This window comes from Perna viridis, chromosome 10 (genome assembly GCF_037379345.1).
Source record: "Perna viridis isolate PV_CMFRI_1.1 ecotype Kerala chromosome 10, ASM3737934v1, whole genome shotgun sequence".
Lineage (NCBI taxonomy): Eukaryota > Metazoa > Mollusca > Bivalvia > Mytilida > Mytilidae > Perna > Perna viridis.
In genome coordinates this window covers 33372428-33390024 of record NC_142454.1, presented here as the reverse complement: position 1 = coordinate 33390024, position 17597 = coordinate 33372428, and the positions used below count along the sequence as shown (strand labels likewise).

The following is a 17597-nucleotide window of genomic DNA, read 5'->3' as shown; positions in this document are numbered from 1 at the left end:
GTTAGAAACTGATTCTTGGACGCAATTTCACAAACTTAAATTTAATATTATCATTTCCCAGAACAATTGATTTGCATTGAATTAATACTATAAATACAAAGACGAGGGGGAAGTTAGGTTAATCGCTTAACATGTATATCATATTTTGTTCTAATTAGAAGATTCACAATAGAGAAGGATGACTCAATAAGCTTTTGCAGACATGGGAAATACACGTTACATTATTGACATTACTTACTTTGACTAAAAATGATCCATTAAAAAATTGGCAATACCAGTGATTCTAAAATTTACAAAGCAAAATGTGATATTTTACCAGCCCTTGACCCTTTGAAATAACAGAATAAGTTAATATTTGCTTGATTTAAAATTTCATATTGATGTACTATATTTAGTAATGTGATAAGAGTTGTCGCGCGTATCATACTAAATAATGCTTTTAGATGTATCATAACTGAAATTGTGTTGAAAGGGGACTGATTTTGTTGCAGGAAAGATTTAAAACGAACAGATTGTGTCCTTTGTGGGAAAGTTAAGAAACAGACCGTGGCTGCTACTTACGCTAACGATCAAGATCGGGAAATTCTTTGTCACTGTCGTAGCGTCAACAAATGTCACAACTGTCTAGAAGACATACAACGACGTCATAGACCAAAATTGTTTGGAATTAAACCTGCCTACCTCTGCCCTATACATGGGCAATATCGCCAATACCAAGATTATCTAATTACCTTTAAAAATTGGTGCATAATCTGGGTTACTCTTGCGATTATACCTCTTGGATTGATAATATTTGATTCAGGCATTGACTTAAATTGGATTTTCTATGTTGGTGCCATAATCACAATTCCTTGTTTTCCGCCAGTGATGCTGTCCATTATCTGGGTTAAGGCAACATCGAAAGGCCTTATTATTGGTAAGTTTTAATATGAGGTAAGAATACAGAAATTATTGTAGCTAGAGAGCTCTTATCGATGGAATTGCACCGCGTAATGTGCAGCTCATCACTTCCTGTCAGATTAAAACCAGACATCTAGTGGTTTTAAGATCATTGGTTAAGATTACCAGTATGAGGATTTTTCCCTCATTTAGTGACACCCAGGTTTACGGTTCGCAATATTGTAATAGAAAAGGTAAAACCTCTGTAAATTAAGTTTTGTTTAATTTCTGTATAAATGTCGACTCCTGTATAATCCTTTTCAAATTTTAACGAATCTTGTCAATTGCAATTTTGAAATATTGGAACAGCATATGAAACCCGTACAGTATGTAGTAGTAAATCGTTTCTTTTTATAGCCAGATATTCAAAATAAAAATGTTGTTTAAAATACCGAATACTTTAACACATTTTATTTAAACAGGTGCAGTTACTGGTTTAATATGTGGAATAGCTGCTACTCTTACTGCTGCAAGTATGTATCCGAATGGTTTGAATGACTTTCTTTTGAATACCGTTCAAGATTACACTATTTTGGCGGGAACTTGTTTTAGTTTTGGTGTGAGTCTTACAGGATGTTTACTTATCTCCCTTTTTACACACAAGATAAAAAGTAAACCTGATGAAGATGCAGAGTGGCAGAAAATGTACAATATAGATAACCCACTTAATCCTTGGGAGCTTAATTTCAAAGAGGAACTTGAGGGACTTCATTTCGACACTAAGCCAACTTTCCAACAAATGTCGTCAACCTTCAGAAAAGCCAAAATAACAGCATATGTTGGCGGGTTCGCCAGTATCTTTTTATTTGCTATTTTAATTCCTGGGATAATGGCTACCTTTAAGGTTATGAGCGAATTGCAGTTTCAAGTGTGGGTGTGGTTTACTCAAGGGTGGGCGGTGGTCATGGCACTTATCGTTATTATTGCTCCGCCCTTTGAAGAAATACGAAGAATAATAAAGCAGTACAAACAGAATAAGACTAGAAGACAAGAAGCTAATGGAAATATAAATGACAGAATTATCATGAATGAAGTTGTCTACAAAGACAAATCATATACCGATGGCAATGCTGCCCCTGCCAAGGTATGAAGAACCGATTCCGGAAGCAACGATATGATTTTTTTTGACAGGACGGTAAAATAAAAAAGTAAAGAGGTTATTTAATTAGTTTATCACTGCCATGGATAATCACTTACATTTGAACCAGAGCAAAATTTGTGTTTTTCGGTGCTCTTTTTGTTTGACTTTAAAAGAGACACAAGAAGTTATTCGATATAATGATAAATAGAAAGTGAAAGAAAGTCATGCATTCATGTCACATATTTTTAAACATTATTTTTGGCAACTCAATGTCTGTGAAATATAAAACTAAATCTTAATTTTGTTTTGAAGTTGGCTTTGAAATTTTGTTCAATTTCAAAGAGAGTCTTCACACATATTTCGAAGAAATTGGCAGAATAATATTTGCCCTTTTCTGCATCATTATATGTTTATATCATTAAGTCGCCGACCACGAAGTGGCAGTGACTTACTGTTTTTATTATGTTTCTTCTTCTAATTATTATTTAAATTCTCCTGTCATAATAGTTGTTCGAAGTGTTCGCCCCTTTTCTCAAAAGTGGCTGGACCGATTGAGATGAAGCTTTTTTTTAAGAAGCTAGAACTACTCTTCGAAGGATGCAGAACTTCGAAAAAAAAATTTCCAGATGCCGCCATTTTTTCAAAATGGCCACAGGACTGTACGTACCCATTTTTTACACCTGAAATTGGAACATCATATATCTCGAAAACTGCTGATCAGAATTTGACGAAATTTGGTGTATAAATTAAACTAATAGTCCAACAAAATCACGACAAAAATCGCGTGCGTCTCCGCTGTCATTTTCAAAATGGCCGCCAACGCAGTCGAAAATTAAAACTTGTCCAATTTCGATAAAAGTTGATATTTAGGTTCTTTGAGTCGTCCCGATTGATAATATGAGGCTCAATTGGCAATTTGAGCTATGTGTCGGACGCCATTTTCAAAATGGCCGCCACTGCGCGCGAAAATTAAAATCTGTCCAATTTCGATGAAAATTGATATCTAGATTCTTTAAGTCGTCCCGATTGATAATATGAGGCTCAATTGGCAATTTGAGCTATGTGTCGGACGCCATTTTCAAAATGGCCGCCACTGCGCGCGAAAATTAAAATCTGTCCAATTTCGATGAAAATTGATATCTAGATTCTTTAAGTCGTCCCGATTAATAATCTGAGGCTCAATTGGCAATTTGAGCTATGTGTCGGACGCCATTTTCAAAATGGCCGCAAATCGATTCCGATAAAATTTGATATCCAAGTTCTTTGCACTGTCCCAATTTATTATAAGCAGTTCCATTGACAAAATAATCCTCAAAAGATTGATCAGGAAACGGGAGACGACTGACTTCTACACGTTTCGTGGAAACGTAAATTTTAATCACAAATAGTTTTACCCATGGAAATTATAAAATTACAACGGTGTTACATTAGAGTAATGTTTATGTGCTAGAGTTATGGTTCTTTCAATATGAAGAAAAAAAAAGTTCTATGGTGAATATAATTTTATTATTAGTTGATTAATTATTAACTATCATTTACTTATTTTTTGATAATAACTTTCGTTTGAAATTGTTTTATTTTGGCATTCATAGATTGTCTACCACAATTAAACATCACTTAGTTTTTTTTTTATCAATTATTAATTTAAGTAAGATTAAGGCAAATGTATTTGGAGGTTTACAACAATACTTTACTGGTTTTGAATGATCTAAATTGCACACACAATCCATTGTGGTAATTTACTATTAATGATAAAAATATTAATAATGTTTTTTTTTCTAAAATTCTTGTTGAAAACAAAAATCAAAAAGAGAAATTCGCACTTACTTTTGAAATTACACCGACTCAAATATTCTGTATATACTATGTTCGTTTTTATTTTAGGTGATATCGTTTATGTATATTTATATAACATACAAGTTTTTCATTGTTATGTCCTATCTTCAAAAAATAATAAGTTGATTATTTTTATAATTTTTTCTTGGAAACTTTTAGTAAATAAAATTTAGGGTTTTAGCAACCGCGAGGGACAGGTATTTTATGATAATAGTTTTGCATACACAGCTGTACAATGATGTTAGATTGTAGCTGCAAGATAACAATTCTGGAAGGTGAATTCGTACATACGATTATATTAAACAATCTTAACTTAAGGAGGTAGACCGAGGGTGAGGGACATAACTCTTACCAATCATTGGAACATTTGTGTAAAGTATTTTACATTTGTTTGTTTGTTGGGGTTTAACGTCCGGGCAGCATTTACATCAATGTCATCTAAGCATCAAAGAAACTTAGAATGAGTTCATCCCGACTTAAAAACATTATACATCGTTGTTTTTCCAAAAAAGATGGTACACCTAGATACAAATATATAGTTCTTGGTAGAGATTCCTCATACTTTGTAAGAAATAATTCCAAATCATCTTCCAAATATACAGAGGAAGATGCTTACAAAATGCTGGAATTTTTAATTGACAATATATTTGTCCAGTGTGGGGGACGTGTTTTTCAACAAACGGTCGGCATTCCAATGGGAACAAATTGTGCTCCTTTACTTGCTGACCTATTCCTCCACTCTTATGAGGCTGACTTTATAGCTGATCTGATCAGAAAGAAAGAATATCGTTTGGCTAGATCCTTCAATCTCAGTTTCCGCTATATAGATGACACATTATCTTTAAACAATCCTAATTTCGGGGATTTGATACATCTTATCTACCCAAAAGAACTTGAGATAAAGGATACTACAGACACTGTGAAGTCAGCCTCATATCTTGACCTACACATAGAAATCGATGGTAAAGGAAAACTATTGACCAAACTTTACGACAAACGTGATGACTTCATTCAGAATTGTCAACTTTCCTTTCATCTGTGGCAACATCCCTTCGGCTCCTGCGTATGGAGTGTTCATATCACAACTCGTACGTTATGCCAGATCTTGCCGAAACTACGCAGACTTTTTGTATCGCGCTAGAACTCTAACAAATAGGTTTCTGGAACAGGGTTATGTTGCTACAAGATTGAAGTCATCACTACAGAAGTTTTATGGTCGTTATCATGAACTCGTGGATCGTTATGGTGTATCCATCAGCACCATGGAAACTGATTTATTCAACGGGTCATAGTTTTTCTACCCCGGACTTGACTTTTTATGAGGAACTCGGCGGGTGTTTCTAGAAAAGCAGAGGACGCTTACCCTACCGGTGCACCTGGTCCATGCTCCCAGTTTTTAGTGGAGTCCGAGTTGCTCATTTACTTTTGTTACTTTGTATGTATGATTTTAGTTACTTTATGTTCTTTGTTGTGTATGTCTGTTTTCCATGTCTGGTCTTCGTCCCTGGATTACATTCTTTTGATTACCGCTATAACCTTGGTTCCCTTGATTACTCTTTCATTCTATTTCAAATGAAAGCTTAATAGGCTTTGGTGAAATTGATTATGATGCAAACATATCACTGATTTAAAGAAAGAATTATGTCCCTTACCATAGGTCTACCTCCTTAAGAGGATGAAACTAACCCTGTCGTTTTTTGTTTTTTTCCTAGATTTGTAGTGAATTCATTTCAATCTCTCTCCTTCATTTGTTGATCTACATTTGTATATGTACAGGCATGAGTATTTTTTGCGAATAATTTGAATAGGTCGTGTATATCATGAATATTTTATAGTTGATCTACATTTGTAATGTACAGGCATTAGAACCTTTTGCAAATATTTAAAATAGGTCGTGTATATCATGAATGTTTTATAGTTTTGTATATTAAACTAGACCTGTCATTTAGAATTATTGTCTTCTTTGTTTCATTATTTTTCGTTGAGACACATGGACGTATAGAGCAAATTTGTAAAGTACTAAACTTTCTGAGTTGTCTCCCTTTCGATGTTTTTTTCTAAATTCTGTTGTTCTTCGAGTGCAAGATAAAAAATGTAGAAAAAAAAATAACTGGAGACACATGATAATCACATGTTGGGGATAAAGCAATCGACATAAATTACCAAAGCATGTTAAAACAATGATAAAGTTGGGTCTACATGAATTATTTTGATTCGAATAAAACAGTAGTTTTTTTTTATATTTTCGACCAGTTAGAGAAACCTGAGCAGTCCGCTACTAGATTCACATAAATGAATAGTAAGGTAATTAACCTCTACTTTTAGATTCGTACTACACGTACTACACGTACTACACGTACCGAAATCCAATTAATTATTTGCAGTTTAAATAAAAGTTAACACAAGATAGAGCTCTATTATTCTGATATAAACTAAATTATATGTATAAATGCAGCTACATAGTGTACGGTATTCAAATAAGTAACATATTGCATCAGTTGTGACATAATAAAAATTCACTTCTAAATATATCTTGTGAAATCCTTAAGATAATATCTAACCAAGTCCCCTTAAAATTGATATAAATTCTTTCTTGTATCTCCCAGACTGCACGTTCTTCTACAATTCAAAATAATGAATATGCATGAGCAGTGTGGGTGTGGCATAACTACCATCCTTATCATGAAATGATAAGCCAATCTGAACTGATTTGATTTCACTAACCAGTATCAATTACACAAATATAACATTACTTTATCTAGTTCAAAGACGAATTACATAACGTTTACAAATAAGTTTTTGTGTTCACATAAATGGTCAGAGTAAGTTAAAATAAAAAACCAACTTTCATCGCTTTAGATTTTTGCACCACCAAAATAACACACAACACACTGTGCCGCTGAAATGAACACTAGGACTATGTGATTTATGATTGTAACTCGGATTTATAGTTTTAAAATAGACAGTAGATGATTCCTGCATGTTTATCAAAAGGTTGATGTGTTTGTGGTCTCAAAGTACATGTATATATCAAAATAGGTATGAAAGAAACTATATTGACATGAAAGCTTAGCATTGGAAATACATCAGTTGAGAGAGAAAATCGTTATTTTTTCCTCCCAATTTTGCATCCAAGAAGAAAGGTTTTAATTGTATACATATATTAAAATTCAAGATAGTGTCTATCGAAGTAAATCTTCGTAAATGCTTAAAATCTGAATAAAATAAAATATGTTCAATTTACCCTTCACACTGTATCCAAGGTCTTTTGACAAATATATTTCATTATGATATGTGTTAAATGATATTACTTGCTTAATTCTGGCTCAATACTAATCCATAATATTATATTTTTTAGTGTTTTTTTTATTTGATAGGTATTCTTTGCTTTCCCATAATATATGATTTTTTTTGCTTTTCGTCTTACCTTAGAAATCAAATATTTTTAGGCCATGGTTTCTCGTTGACACTAGGTCAATGAGAGTAACCATCGATATCTTAAACACCCCTATCACAGTTTAGTTTTCCTGTCCTTTATAAATTCGAGGTACTCGAATAACCAAACGCGGGCCCGGCTAAAAATATTTATATTTTTGATTAATCTCATTTTATCTATTATCTGTTGGAAACGTCTTGCTATCATGTCAGTGCGTTGAGAGAGATATACATTTTAAGTCTTCAAGTAAATTCATTTTGTCCAGTTCAGATATTTTGTACAATTTCCAAGTTATTTACTTTGTTTACATTATGACATTTCGTTGAATTGAATGATTTTGTCATAGTGTAAATAGTGTTTGACACGTTTTGCGGAGCTGCATTATTGTTGCAAGATTATTACCGAATTATACTCATTTGCAATATGGCGGGCGTCGCTGACTGAGTAGAACATGCTTACCATTCCGGTGCATCTGATGTCACTCCCGGTGTTTTGCTTCAATTGTTTTTGTGTGACATTCTGATTTCCTTGTCTTCTGTTTTTATATGTAATCTATTTTATTCGGTTCGCTACATTGTGTATGTATATAGTCTTTGTTTCACGTGTTCACGTTTGGATTTTTGACGTATTTGAATCATTTCACTGCTGACGTTCGGTATTTGTTTTGCCGATATTTTGTAACACAGTTCTTTTGAAAGGAGAATTTTCGGGATCTTGGAAAATCGTTTACTTTATTTTAAAGTTTTTAGACATAGTCTCTGTGATTAATACTATAATATTTGATTGTTGTGTACCTTGAAAAATTCTCGAGGATTTATCTTATAACATGGTACAACTTACAATAGAAAAGCTGATTTTCCTGGTTTTTCGACTATCATCTTTATACAAAACAGGCATTTGCGGTAATAGACATAGCAAGAAAATACTTTAATAAATGGAGACAATTTTGCTTCACTTTTAAGCCTTCGTATTTAAAACATGTGTGTTATTGCGTATAGTTCTTTCATCTTTTTGGTCATCGGTTAGTCCAAAATTAAACAGTTTAGGCGAAAATAAGTAAGTTATGTGACCGTTAATCTTTGTTCATCTCCAAATTTGTGTAATTTGAGTTGTCAACTGTTTAAAACAAACAAACAAACAGTATAAAGTTTGTTTTGTTGAAATACTGGTTTTTAGGGAAACAAGACAACACTGTCATCCTTTATTTCTCTGATGATGAGGCTGTCTATTTTTTATTAAAAAAATTGTTAAACGAGTACGACAAATTAGGATTAATTCCAATATAAACTAGTACAAACTTTAGCAATGCTCACGAAATTGATACCCCAATTCCCACATTTGATAAAGCGTACCTTTTGAATTACCAACTGATTTGGATCAAAGTCTAAAAAAATATAAAAAAATAATACTTTCACATAATTCCTTATAGTTATGTAGGATGAATAAGAGATAGGAACCCATCAGGGAACGATAAAGACCATGTGAAACATCAACAATCTTCAGATCAAAATCTAAAACAGAAGATGCACATATTCAGTGCTATAGATAGATTCTGTGAAACTTTCGTTAAATTCCATTCAGTGGTATAGGATAAGAAACGTATAGGAAATAAGTACACCAGGTCCCTATGTTCAAAATGACCAAGTCCATGTTTTGCTATTTGATGCCCCATTTGAATTAGATCAAAAACTAAAATACACAATTGGAATGTGTAATAAAGATTTTGTGAAAGTTTCCTCGAATTCCATGTAGTGAGGATGGGAAAGTAGCGGGTAAGGGAAATTCCCCCTCTGCGAAACGGAAGGAAGGAAGGCAGGCACCCCATTACTGTATACCACCACTTGCAAAGTGTGGGATAAAATAATTGTCGCGATGAGTACTAGTAATATCATATATAGTCTTATCAGTTCTCAAGTAGTTTAGTATCTAAAATTATTGCTAACCAGTTATAATCTCAACACAAAATGTTTGTTTGATACGAAACTGAGAGTCGTGTGCAGTTTCTAAACAAATTTAGTTTGTAGAAATATTTGTAATAAGAGAAGATACGTCTGTTGATGTTAACCCAGCACATTAGATCATTTGGCTGGTCATATAAAATGTACAGAATACATAATGAACAAATTCTTTATTAAATAATATTGAGATCGCATTCAACAATACATCACAACCAATATTCTAGAAAGTACAATAAAGCTCACAGCTTGCAAAAAGTATGAGCAGGAATTATATAAAGTGGTAGAACAACACATACACAAGAACGAAACTAAAACATATGAAAATATAAAAAAAAGGAGTTAATTTTGAGATCATTTTAAAAGTACAATCAAATATTTCAGGTCATCTTGAAACAAAAAGTTTATTTTATCGTTAAGTTGTGTGTTTACTTTTAGTTTAAAAGGAATTTTCTTCTTTTCTCAATTATCTATATAGCTAACTTTGAAAGAAAAAAATATGGTAATAGTTGTTATTAACTGTCTATGACAGATGCTTATGATCCGGCGGGGTATAATCTTTTCGTTGGCATCTTTAATATGATCACGTAAAGGAGCAATACATCACAAATATGATATATACGTGTAAAATTAGGGAAAACAATAAAATGTCAACACACAATATTAAAATGAACAAGAACTGATGAAAGAGTGATATGAATTAAATTTAGTATGGTGCATTGTCTAAATTTTTAAACCTTATTCCACCTAAATTGTTGTTGTAATTGATCATTCTGTCATTCTGTCATTCTATACAGGACCAAACGCTATGTAGATCGATTTAAGAAGATAGATAAAGGGTAAGAGATACAACTCTTATAGATCACTGGATCATTTGTATTCAACATTTTACATCAATGTTATGTAATATCAAAGTAACTTGGGCCGGTTTCATTCTGTTTTAAATGAAAGCTTGATAGGCTTTGGTGAAATTGAATATAATACAAGCATATCACTGATTTCAGGAGTTATGTTCCTTACCCAAGGTCTACCTCCTTAAAATCAGAGGTTTCTGTGTAAACATAGAAAAACAAGTACAAACAGGTAATGTGACAAAGAGATAGCAACCCTACGAAACAATGGAAAACATCTAAAGCACTTCATTTGGAACGGTAAAAAACGAGTTGACGACTGCCCCTCTGAATAGACAAACATAAAGATTCAGCCAATTTAGGTTCAGACTTCACCAAAAAACAAATATGAAATCAACCAGACAAAATTTTAAATCACAAAATTAACAAACCGAGAAGTTCCATGCTTGAGACAGACACAAAGAATAGACTTTAAAAGTTGAGACAACTAACGTCTTTAGAAGTGTCTCTTAACCCAGACTTTTCGTCTGAATTTAAGAATTGAATTTAAAGAATTTTTTCCAGGATTGGAAGTTTATTAATATAAGTGTATGAAAATAAACGATTGCGTTGAATGAGTGAGAGAAGTAGTGAAAAGTTTTAGATATGAGAGGTTGACTGTGTAGAAATTTCATATTGCACGAACTAGGAACCTTATATAACTAAATTTGTTGACGCATACCTATGTTTAAATATGAAATATTTCACGTTTTGATTAGCTGAACCTCCCAAAAAAAAAAAAAAAAACTTCAATGTGTAAAATATAACTAATGTTTAAGATATACATGGTAAAAGTTTTATCATATCCATTTCTCTATAATGAAAAAATAACCTTTAATAACCGGCATTTTAATCGTTCTTCAACGTCTATCTTAGAAAACTAGCGTGATACTAAAATTACTCGGTAATTACAAATGACCTATCGTGCTTACAATAATATTTTCTGTCTCGACTTAATGCTGTTGTTATTTCATATGTTAATAGTGAAATATTTCGTTAATCGAGATTGTAAAATTGTCGAAATTTGAGAAATCCAATATTTCAAGGTTTTTCTCAAATTTCACTAGCTTAGATTTGAATAAAAATGTCATCAATGTTACATTAAGTGTCAATCTCAGTAAGAATCAGGCATTGGGTGAAACCTGATATGAAAAAAACCACCGTTTTGAAGTTTAATTTGACTAATTGCATCCATCATAATCAAGGAAAACAGACAAGATTTTCCATATTATGCTGGACCTTTGAGTTAAAATTTTATTGAAATGCACTGAAAATGGAGACTTCAACTCCAGCAGATAACTTTGTCAAAAACCTCATTTTCCTAACATTTGATTGGAAAAATTTCCGAGCAAAGCCAGTGATGCAGAGATCAAATAATGGTCTTTTCAAACAGAGAAAATATCCTTGAGTGGAATTGTATTGTCAGATCGGTGGGGTTTTGACATGCATGTTTCTGAATTTTCCCATTTTGCCTGATTCTTACAAACACTTACACTTCAGTCATTTTGTATATTTTGTATATCAGACCAATCAACACCCGATAAGAAGTCACGATTGAGTTGTTTCTTCATACAAAACCTCTCGTTGCATTGAAAATTTGTTATCAATAACCAAATCACTAAAGCAAAACAGGAAACATTATGAAAAAGCTTACTTTGAATATAATCATATGAACAATAATTTTGTCATAGACACAAATTATCATAAAGGCATTTCTCAGCGATTTGGCATCAAATGCTTGCAGCGCTCTATCTATATTAGTAAATGATAGAAAATAAAAATAATGAAGAATGATTGATAAGATTCAAATAATACTTGGTAAATTCACACAATTAAGCACCAGAATGAATTGAAATTACACATCGAGTAAAGCAAAATGTGTAAATAATACTTTTAATGAATATCATGAATCTGAAGCGTCTCCATAGATTTTGGAAGGGGAGCGGGATCTAGAGGGGTTTCAGAGTCTTAATTTGCTTATTTTAGTCCTAAATTTGCACGAAATTAACAAAAGACCTTTATGTTCCCTCTCCCGGGATACACCACTCCAGAAAAGTGGAGGAAATTGAAGAACTAAGTAAATTGTTTATATGTAATGTTGGGAAATGAAGGAAAAAACACAAAAATGAAACCCAGATAAGGACCACATATGTATCACGAATGGTCAAAAACGTTTGTACATTTATAGCACGTCGCCATTAAACACATAGCAATAAGCAAGAAGGCTAAAAAGGCGTAGCATCCAACAATTTGGTACACTGCAAACATGTACACGTGTTTTTCACACCAGTTACTAGGTTCATGCAGCAATTGTTTATAATGAGGTTCCCATACAGAAAATACCCAATATGTCCCAGCTACGAGCCACCCAAATAAAAATGTTGAAATTATCATGTCCATCATACGATAAGTTTTAGCGGCAAAAGCACCATCACCAGAATGTGCGTCATAAAAACTGTCCATGTCGTCATAACGACGATACTGTATGTTTCGCCACATCGTCCCAAGAACCTTTAACATCCCAAAGCATCCACCGACTAATAAATAAACTGGAACCTTCTTCTGTTTTGGACAATCGTTGAGGTATTTAACCCCTGTCAAAAGAAATGAAAATGAATGTTATGAAATATTGATTATGATGAATCATTATCTTAGCAATTAAAGTGGAGTCTACTGTTTACTTGATGATGTTAATAGATGTTAAAATGGATAAGATGACTAAATGCTATAAGTTATAAATCACCACAGAATCAAAGGTTTGTCCATAAGTGATAAATAATACAGTTATCATTTATCATGGTCAGAATCGTCTTTTGTTAATTTCTACTTTATATGTTACTTCACGATTAAAAAATGAGGGAAATAGTTGTTTATATCGGCAGAAATACTGACACCGAATATTGAAAGTATTAACGCATTAACAGTTGATAGTATGTAATGGTGAATAAGTGTAACTTAAAAAATGGAGGTATCCAAAACTTTTTTGAATAATTTATTTTGAATTTTGCAACTTTCATTTTTGCATATTAATAATTAAAACAATAAAATATTTAACATTGAAACCAAACTAGTGTAAATTTTCAATTGGTAATTACTTTACTTACCTACAGACACCATTGCTATTGGCAACGCCATACTCAAACCAACGATGACTGTAGCAAATACTAAAAAAAACATAATACAATTATAATATTTTAATGAATAACAGTCGTTGGGATCTGAAAAAAAAACAAAAACTATAAACTATATTCCAACTTGGTCAGCCCATTTGAAAGATGGGCAGATATACCAGAAAACCTTCTCGTATAAATATGGAGGTTTTCAGGCTATTACTTGTTATCACGATTTATTTCATCGATCTGTGCTTTCAACGTTTTTTAATGTAGCTCTCCTTGCTTTACTTTTTAATCATGTTTCAATAGAATAATAGATTTTGAGCTATAATGTATGATATTTGATAATTGAACTCAATCTAACCTCATATAAACTGCCGATGTCCTGTTTACAAATTAGCGATAATGAAGAATAAAGTTTTACTTTATGAACAGTTATTGTTCGTATTCTCATTTATTCAAGCAACGCTGAGAATGTTGTGTCTTATTATAGATTAATCAAAGAAACCAAAATTCTAGCGGAAATAAAAAAAGAAAGTAATTCAGGGACAAAGACCAGATATGGAAAACAGAAAAACACAACAAAGAACATAAAATATCTATAATAATACACGCAATGTAACAAAAGTAAATGAGCAACTCGGGCTCCACTAAAAACTGAGAGAGTGGACCAGGTGCACCGGAAGGGTAAAACGTTGTCTTTGTGTGATGACGACACAAAGCAAAGGTAAAATTCGTGATGCATGCAAAGACATCAACATATGACAGACGTAGAATGTCTTCTGCCGTTATATTTTTCGGCTCAATAGACATTGAAATTCAAATAGAAATCCATACAAATCTTTTGATAAAAACACCTAAATTTACCAGAAATCAATTGAAGAAACAAAGAAAAGGCAAATAAGCAAAAAACAAATAACTGAAAAAAAATCACACGTTTTCGTTGGAATGAAGATTTTTTTTGGACAATTTTGTCAATCCGCTTTACTATAAAATAATTTCAGTTTAAATAAACGAAATTATGATCATAGCTATTTCAGAAACAAAACATTAAAAAGTGGTTGAATGATAAGAGCCAAATGAATACAGAAATACCAATCATATATTTTGCAAATTTTCCTTATTTCCAGCAATATGAAATGAGTTTCTCATTGCAAAGTATGAAGCAAAAGTGCAAAACATATATGATTATGATAGAACGCATGGTCTCTGTAAAGTGTTTGTCTCATATATGTATCAACTGATAAAAACTTTATTTTATTATGTAACATGAAAAACGAGTTAAAATTTAAAAATTAATACACTTATAGCCTCACTTATGAGCCGAGTAGTGTAGGACAAATGTAATATAATTTGTTTGTGAGTTGTAAATCAACGACCGTAAACTCGAATAAAAAATTTCTTATACAATCTTTTCTTGGATGTCAAGATTAAAGTTTTTATGCTTTGAATTTATTATCATTATCCAAAGTATGAACGAGCGATTTTTGAAGCAGATTGATACAAAGTGAGAATTGTCTACTGGTGGAATAATCCTCTTAAACATTTCTTTTTATCGTCAAAAAAATACCGCAGACAATTTCTCGTAGATTGGTATGTATCACGTGACACTGGAAAATACAGCTGTTAAGTTCTCGTAGCCTGGTATTCATCAGGCGACAATGGGACACAGTGGCACTCACTTAATTCAATTAGGACGCTACGGAGGCTACTTATTACAACCCAATTAATGACACCTAAAATAGATTTATTTAAATTGATATTTAGTCTTGGTGATGTAGACACCAATAACTCTATCATATTAACATTGGTGAACAAGTACGATCATACAACATCCAGACGTAGACATATCTAAGCTCGCGTTTCTTTAACCATTTTAAATTAGTTTTGTTTCCGTTGATATCAATGAATGAGACTCTTTACTCTCTGAGAACTATTAAGATAAAGATATAAATAGTCTAACCAAGAGTAGTAAACGGCAATGAAGAAAAGATGATAAAACTGTAATGGTATGTTATAAACACATTTTAAGTAGTTCACCTAAAGCACAAGTGCAAAGGACAGGAATAACTGCTATAAAGAAAACAGGAAGAAAACGTTATATAGAAAAAGGGAAAAAGGATCAACAAATTAAAGTACATAAAGACATCACTAATTATGTCTGTTAGGGACTAATTTGAACACATTAATCAAAATTTGCCGTCTAGAACCTTACACATTTTTTCTCGAATAGGATTGATTCTGTGAAAAGTTATTGAGATGAAAAAAAAAATTCGTTTAATAAACAATTCGTTCAACATGACCCTAACTTTATTTCGTTTGAGATTGATCACCGGGTTTCTATATGCGACTAAATTTTTACAGCTTCAACTGGAACTTAACATATCTGACCCTAGTTCTTCTTATGACATTAGAGTTTACAATATTGAAAGTTTATTCTAGTTTTTATAGTAGATTGGTTGCATAAAGTTCTTTTATTTTGTCATATTTAGAAAATGCTTATAGATGCTTTTCTCTGGTACATATTACCCCCTTGAAATACATTTCGTGGCTTTCGAATGCGTTTTAAAGATGCGAATCGATTTCAGAAGGACACTATTTTATTTTATTTTATTTTGTTATTCTCATACATGCCGCTATCAAGCTAATTGTGTATTTATTTTACACTGTTTTCTTTCTGTGTGGTTTTTGTGAGTCTCGAAACAAATAGTATATTCTATTACAGACCACACTATGTATAAAAACTTGTCTCTAGATGTTATATGTATTTGTGATACTTGTCTTTTAAGTTTTCTTTGACATTTGAATATTTCGCGTCTTACCACCTTTAGCAAACACAATTTCTATTTGTCGTTAATTGTAATGACAGCAAGCTCAATCTCTAAATTTTAAAATCGGACAATGATACTGCCTAAACATTATTATAACTCAAGGATACAGACAAATATTATGTATTTCAAAATGTCAGATATTTTTGGTCACGAGTTTGGTTTTCATATAAACGCTGTCTTCTGAAGTTATTCCTTAATCGATATCTGAGCTCTATATTTTTCTCAGACTACAGGCAGTACAATACAGTAGGTCAATTCTGAAAATTTGGTCTCATTTTGTTGAAATAAAGCTGTTTTGAGGCAGTCTTCAAAGAAATTTCAAGTGTTTTGTCATAAAAAGTGCATATTTTTGAAATCCTTGGTGTGGGGAGGTTCAAGTCATTTACAAGCAATTTTGTGATTATTGTTATAAAATCCAGTAGTCACGGTAACATACTGAAAACATATTAGTGAGTTTAAGTACAAATCAGGGGTGCCTTTCAAAAACTAACAAAAATAAGGTATTTTGAAAATCGGCCACCTGATGCTGAGGAGCGAAACCTAATACGGAAGGGGACTGAAATGTTCAGGATATCATTTTTCATTTAAATTACACCTGTTTACCATTACATATATTACATCTGACTGTATAAATGCTTAACTACATTTAAACAATATATCCACCAAATTTCAACCTTTAATTTTAAGTTTTACAAAATTTGACAGGGGTAACTTGATGTTCAAAACAGTGCGCCTTAATGTAAATGTGTAGTGCACCCACTTTTTCGGAGACAAGACCAAGAAAACAGCCAAAAAGAAAATAAAAATAAAAATAAAAATAAAAATAAAAATAAAATAAAATATATAAACACAAATTAGGTTCATATCGAAACTTATTGACAAATGGAAAAACCGGATTCCATCAAAAAATGTGATTAGGGACTAGATGCATTGGTAGGGTAAGCATCCTCTCCTTTTCTATAAACGTCCACTGCCGAGGTGCTCATAGATAAAACGAAAGAGGAAAATAGAACACCATCTTCATAGATTTCCACGCAATAAGGATAAATGTATCTCGATATATATATGTACTCTTGGTTTTTATATTCATTTTTTGAAAATGGTGGGTTTATTTAATCTTATAAATGTCACATATGATATTCATATAGAACTTTTCAATGGTAGATCATATAACGAAAAGGAAAAAAAATATTCAAGACATTGTTGACATCGAAATATATCAGAACAAGCACAAATTGATGTCTGTAGATTAATAATGTCCCTGGCCTTATTAATGATTAATCATTAAACTTAGGTTATTCAAAATTATATCGAAATATTAAGTAATTTGGGCTCAAGATATCACTTTAAACCATCGTTTTTGCAAATCATGAACATGAAGACCAAGTATAAATCCCCACATAAAACCGAGAGATATTTGTACAAAACAAACCCTATAAATAAATTGGTTAATTGTAGTTGAATTATTAGAAGCAGAGATTTAAATGATTAAAAGCGTTTGATAAATCGAATAAAT

General features: G+C 32.1%; 2 protein-coding genes across 2 annotated transcripts in view; one reads left to right on the top strand and one right to left on the bottom strand.

Annotated features, from left to right (window-relative positions):
- LOC148605493 (uncharacterized) overlaps positions 1-3508 on the top strand; it is a 36366-nt gene extending 32858 nt beyond the window's left edge. The window contains exons 6-7 of the mRNA XM_088549998.1: positions 492-916; positions 1362-3508. Of these exons, the coding sequence (XP_088406124.1) occupies positions 492-916; positions 1362-2029 (1093 nt within the window). The 3' untranslated portion in view covers positions 2030-3508. The remainder of the gene's footprint in view (positions 1-491; positions 917-1361) is intronic.
- Positions 3509-9415: 5907 nt separating this feature from the next.
- The window catches only part of LOC148605492 (uncharacterized), a 50244-nt gene continuing 42062 nt past the window's right edge, over positions 9416-17597 (bottom strand). Inside the window, exons 3-4 of the mRNA XM_088550159.1 lie at positions 13242-13301; positions 9416-12731 (exon numbers count right to left, since the gene is read on the bottom strand). Coding sequence (XP_088406285.1) covers positions 12292-12731; positions 13242-13301 — 500 coding nt within the window. The 3' untranslated portion in view covers positions 9416-12291. The remainder of the gene's footprint in view (positions 12732-13241; positions 13302-17597) is intronic.